At 44.5% G+C, this 6,000-nt stretch overlaps 1 protein-coding gene across 1 annotated transcript in view; it reads left to right on the top strand.

Annotated features, from left to right (window-relative positions):
• The first annotated feature begins 769 nt into the window (after nucleotides 1-769).
• VAPB (VAMP associated protein B and C) overlaps nucleotides 770-6,000 on the top strand; it is an 80,351-nt gene continuing 75,120 nt past the window's right edge. Inside the window, exon 1 of the mRNA XM_007525133.3 lies at nucleotides 770-1,113. Within this exon, the coding sequence (XP_007525195.1) occupies nucleotides 1,056-1,113 (58 nt within the window). The 5' untranslated portion in view covers nucleotides 770-1,055. The remainder of the gene's footprint in view (nucleotides 1,114-6,000) is intronic.

The following is a 6,000-nucleotide window of genomic DNA, read 5'->3' as shown; positions in this document are numbered from 1 at the left end:
ATTTGTTGCCATGTTAAGTTAACAAAGGTTAGCTGTTATTTCATCTATATATATTAATGCATAGCAGAGTACTAAGAACACATTACTTTACATAGGAAACGGAAATAAAATTTAAGAGGTAATAACAACATGCTCACTTTTGAGATTAAGCAGATTTGGGGTGCCAACTATTTTTAATCACATAACTTATTTTCGTAGTTATTCAAATGTTGTCACTCCACATAACTCCAGAGAGAGGGCAGGCGCCAAGTTGACTTTTCTGATCACTGTATTTCTAAATATTTGTTTTATCTATTAGGAAAGGATTCAGAATAGTCCTTGTTACACAGTAAACGTTTAATTTAGACTAGCTTTTTTATTATAGTTGTTACTATGATTGAAATCATTCAACAGAGTAGTACAAAGTAAGCAAGCAATAATTGGTACTTATTACTGGATGTTATGATGTCTAGCACATGTCATTCACAGAATAATAATTACTTTCATTACAGTGGAGTATCTCTAACAGTATTTGGTGCTACATAAACAAGAGAAGCGTGTACTTCCATTCTTCTTAATTATTAGTACTGAACCACGCACTTAACACAAAGGTCGGCCCCAGTGGGGTCCAAATAAACAAACTTTGTGGGTAGGGAAGGGCAGTTCTCCTTCCGGGACCACCCCCTCCTCCAAGCCCGCGCGACGCCCCACCCACTACCATTCACCAGCCCCGCCCTCAAGGCTAGCGCCGCACATGCGCACTACTCCGAGAGGGCAAGGAGAACTTGAGTTGGGCGCAGCTTCCAACCGCCCGAGCCGGCCGGCCTGCTGCGTGCGTGCTTGCGTGTGTGCGTGCGTGCGTATCGTGCGTTCACCGGGCACCGCGGCCTGGCCCTCCGCCCCTGCGCCTGCACCGCATAGGCTCCCCTCCCCCGTACCCCGTCGACGACCCCCGCCCGCGCCCCAATCGGCCCCGCCTTTCCTGATTTTAAAGGGGTCGCAGCACTAACGCTTCCTGTCTCAGGTGGTGACCTCGCAAGGGTCTTCCCGCCCCAGGCGTCCCGCCGCTAAGGAACATGGCGAAAGTGGAGCAAGTCTTGAGCCTCGAGCCGCAGCACGAGCTCAAATTCCGAGGTAAGCCCGTCGGCCCTCTCCCCCGGCCGCAGCCCCGGCCGGGAGCTTCCCAGGGCCCAGCCGGCGCGCTGATGACGTCGGTGGTCCTCCCCCCGACGGCTGGTCCGCGGCGCCCCCAGCTCTTGAGTTGTGGGGGAGCTGGATGTCCTCGCGGGCGACGGGGTCGTGCTCCTTACCCCCAGCCCACCTCCGAGCCGTCCTGCGTGCCTTGCCCTCGAGGCAGTCGCCTCTGCTGTCATAGGCACGATGGCTGTCCACTTTGCGTCTGGCGCTCTTGGCGTAAGCCTGGAAGGCCTCCTTGGCCCAGAAGGTTCTCTCCCTGCCCTCCACTAGGCGCCCTCGGATCTCAGCTTCGATGTCAACTCCCCAGAGAGGGCTGCGCCCACTCCCTTGTGGACTCCCAAAGTTATGCCTGTGGCATCATTCTGTCACTCACCACTCTCACACTACCGTTACACCTACTTGTTTACTGTTTGTATAACTAGAAGGGAAACTTCATGAGGACGGGACGTCCCCATGCCACTTGTTTGCTGTATGCTGAGCCACATGCTTTTTAGATTTTTTTAAATTTTGATTTATTTTGATGAGGGAGACACACAGTGACAGATACCAAAGCGCTGCTCAGCTCTGGTTTATGGTGGCACAGGGTATTGAACCTGGGACTTTGGAGCCTCATGCTTGAAAATCTTTTTGCATAATTACTGTGCTATCTCTGCTCTCTCCCCCCCCCCCCCCCCCCGTACATGCTAGGAGCCTACTAAATGTATCTGTCTCACAGATGAATAACAGGAACGTCTGCTGAAGTTCTGAGGGGACGCGGTCTAACTTATCTTTGCAATATATTCCTTTTGCCCATGACTCACATCTGTGCAGCTGTGGGAATCTGTCGAGAGTGGCATCTTTTTTTTATCCCCAAAGCTGCCTGGATCTGGGACCAGAGCAAATTGAGTAATAGGTCTGTTTATGTCTTTTCCTATTTATGGGCCCACCTCCCAAATGTAATAACCCCTCTGAAGCAACAGAGACCTTGTCTAACTTGTGCTTTACTTCTCACTTGCATTGGATAATTGTAGGTATGTGTTTACCATTGGAAAGTCAAAGAAAGAGTGTTTCGGCAAGTGGCGCAGTGGATAAAGAGTTGCACTTTCAAGCACCGGGTCCTGAGTTCAATCCCTGGCAGCACATGTATCAGAGTGATGTCTGGACCTTTCTCTTTCATCCCTTTCTATAAATAAATAAATAAATATTTAAAAAAAAAAGTCAAAGAAAGAGCAAGACAGGTCTTCCAGTCATAGAACTTACCCTCTAATGAGGACAAACTCCCAAGCATGAATAGTACAGATAGTGATAATTTCTGTGAAGGAAATAAAGCAGGCTGATATGATAGAATACTTTAAATTAGGTAACAGGTAACTAACTGCTGGATTGCCAACACCTGACAATGTAGATGCTAAATATATATGTAATACTTTTAAATTATTTATTTATTGAATCGAGACAGCCAGAAATTAAGGGGGGCGAGGAGGAGATAGGGAGAGAGACAGAAAGACATCTGCATCACTACTTCGCAAAGCTTTCCCCTTTGCAAGTGGGGGACAGGGGCCTGAAACCCAGGTCCTTGCGCATTGTAACGTGTGCTCAACCAGGTGCGCCACCACTCAGCCCCCCTCAGTAGATATTTGTGGAATGAATGCTAGTCAGAGAAACCCCAGTTGTAAGTATGGTGGACAGTATGTAGGGTAACTTAGCCTACTCTCCTTACCCTTGAACTACTTCCCTAGTCAAATTTGTGTTTTGTTTGTTTATGAATGAATAAGTGCACAAACAAAACACCACTCCATCACCCATGAATTCCTCTTTGTTGCTCTTATGTGGTACCAAGAAGCAAACATAGTGGTCTTGCACATACAAGATGGGCACTCAGCTACTGACCTACCTCCCTGGCCCAGCTTGCCCAAAGTCAGCCAGTTGGCAGATGGCTTCAGAATTCACATTATGCTGTCTTACCCCTGGTAAATATTTCAGAACTCTGCTTGTTACTTTGCCTCCTAGGTTAACAATCTGAAATGACTGCAAATATATAAAGCACTGAAGATTTTCCAGTTGACATGACAATAAAACAGAACTGGGAAATACCACAAAAACCTAACAAGGGTTATATAATTGGGTGATAGTTCTTTAGCTTACATGGTGTCCTCATGGCCTGCTCCTAGGGAAGCCACCTTGTGATTAAGTAGTGGATATGGAGGATGTTGATTTCCATTCAGTAGTCTGATTTTTCTCTACCCTGAAAACCTGGGAATTTACATGTTCATTCATTTAGCCCACAAACATTGACTGTCTGCTATACATACTACGTATCAGAAGCTGAGTCACATCTCATATATGAGCCCATTCTCCTTCAGTCCTTACCCTAGAGGGGTAAGAATGATAGATTGATCCAGGACTACTCAAGAGTTTTGGGAATACCAAGGAAGTCAGCTCCTGAAAGAGGTTATCATTTGAACTGAATTGAAAGGCTGAATAGAAGAAGACTAAAAGAAAAAAGGGATGGGGGGGGGGCGGAGCATAGCAGGTGGAGGAAATTCTCTGTATAGAACACAGGGGCTGGAGGGGTAGATAACATAATGGTTATTCAAAGACACTATCATGTCTGAGGCTCAAAAGTCCCAGGTTCAGTCCCCCACACTACCATAAGTTAGAGCTGAGCAGTGATCTGGTAAAAACAGACAAACAAACGAGAATACAAGGGCGGAGTTGATGGATGGGGCTTCCTTAGGATGTCACTGATGGTTCTGTATGACAAAGAGCATTTTTGAAGTTATAGAGCCAAGTAGGAAGTGAAGTTGGTGAGCAGACAGGAGTCAGGTCTTCTAAGGCCTTATGTGGGCAGATATACCCAGTGTCTGATGTCAGATTGTTATTACTTTTTATTTATTTATTATCTCTTTTTTTTTTTTTAAGATTTTATTTATTTATGAGAAAGATAGGAAGAGAGAGAAAGAACCAGACATCACTCTGGCACATGTGCTGCCAGGGATGAAACTCAGAACCTCATGCTTAAGAGTCCAAAGCTTTTTCACTGCGCCACCTCCCGGACCACTGTTATTACTTTTTGGTTAGTTCTCTCTTGTTTAATGTTTTGCAACCGTGCCCTACTCCACCCTTTAGTCCCACTGTATACACTCCTCTAATATGGTCTTATGTAAAGAGGAACTAATTTGAGAAAATTTAAGTTTTTGAACCAATTATTTTCACTTAAAGATGATTACCCTTGGGGCTGACCACTCCACTTTTCCAAGTCTGTGGGAATAGCTACTTAGGGCTCTGGCTTCTGTAGATGTGCTGTCATTTAGGAATAATATTCAACTTTGTATTAAATGCATAGTATTGTATAGAGTTTGTGTGTGTGTTTTATTATTTTTTTTGTAATTTTATTTATTTATCTTCCCTTTTGTTGCCCTTGTCTTTTTATTGTTGTTGTAGTTGATGTCGTCGTTGTTGGATAGGACAGAGAGAAATGGAGAGAGGAGGGGAAGACAGAGAGGAGGAGAGAAAGACAGACACCTGCAGATCTGCTTCACCGCCTGTGAAGCGACTCCCCTGCCTGTGAAGCGACTCCCCTGCAAGTGGGGAGCTGGGGGCTCGAACCGGGATCCTCATGCCGGTCCTTGCACTTAGCGCCACCTGCGCTTAACCCGCTGCTCTACCGCCTGGCTCCTGTGTGTGTGTGTTTTAAGATTTTTGTTTATTAATGAGAAAGATAGGAGAGAGAGAGAGAGAGAGAAGCAGAGATCACTCTGGTACATGTGGTGCCGGGATTGACCTCAGGATCTCATGCTTGAGAGTCGAGTCTTATATCCACTGCACCACCTCCCAGACCACCAGTTTTGTTTAGATTACTTATTTTATTGCTTCAGCTTTGCATGAAAGGTATCTTAGAGAAGAGTAATTTCCCAGACTTTGGAATGACCAACCTAATGATGGTTAAGGTCTGGATATTTTTGCTAGGGAGCTGATCCAAGAGAACTGGTGTCAAGTTGTTGAAAGCTATTGACTTGCGACTTCACAAGGGACATCTATAGGCATGTGTAAACCACTTAACGATGCTGTGTTGTTGTTTTTTTAAAAAAGACTTTATTTATTTATTTATGAGAAAGATAGGAGAGAGAAAGAACCAGACTTCACTCTGGCACATGTGCTGCCGGGGATTGAACTTGGGAGCTCATGCTTGAGAGTCCAAAGATTTTTCACTGCACCACCTCCTGGACCATGATGCTGTTTGTTTTAAACTGTATGCTAACACAGTGAAATCAGAATGGAGTTCCAATATCTTGGCTTTTGTTGAGCATTCATTTCAGTGTGAGAGAGTTCAACATGATCACAGTTTGGTGGTCTGACTTCAGGTGATTCACTGACACAAATCAAACTTGTACACTAACTTTTATAAGAGGTAATAATTAAAATGTCTGCTATTCAATGGAGGGAAATTAACCATCTTTGAAGTACAGCTTGAGATGGATGATACAGGATTCTGTATGCTGGATTCTTTTACATTATGGACATTTTGTTTGCATAACCATTGTGCTATCTTGATCTTGGACATTTTGTGTAGCAATGTTGAGGTTAAGGATGTTACTCTAAGGAAAGAGAACACAGATTTATCTGACCTTGTTCAGTCTTACAGAAAATGACCTGCTGTATCTTATTAAATATCACAAAAAGATTGCTGGCCTCCACAAGTACCACAAGTAAATGTCAAGGAGTTAAAGTGTTTTTTTTTTTTTTTTGAAACGTGTGCAATGTGTACTTGCATCATCACCCTTTCTGCTATTATTTCTTGCAAGGCCTAATCCTTTTTTTCCATCTTTTAGTGTGACCTTCTAC

This window comes from Erinaceus europaeus, chromosome 1 (assembly GCF_950295315.1).
Source record: "Erinaceus europaeus chromosome 1, mEriEur2.1, whole genome shotgun sequence".
Lineage (NCBI taxonomy): Eukaryota > Metazoa > Chordata > Mammalia > Eulipotyphla > Erinaceidae > Erinaceus > Erinaceus europaeus.
The sequence above is the reverse complement of the archived record's forward strand: the minus strand, read 5'-3'. Positions and strand labels throughout refer to the sequence as shown.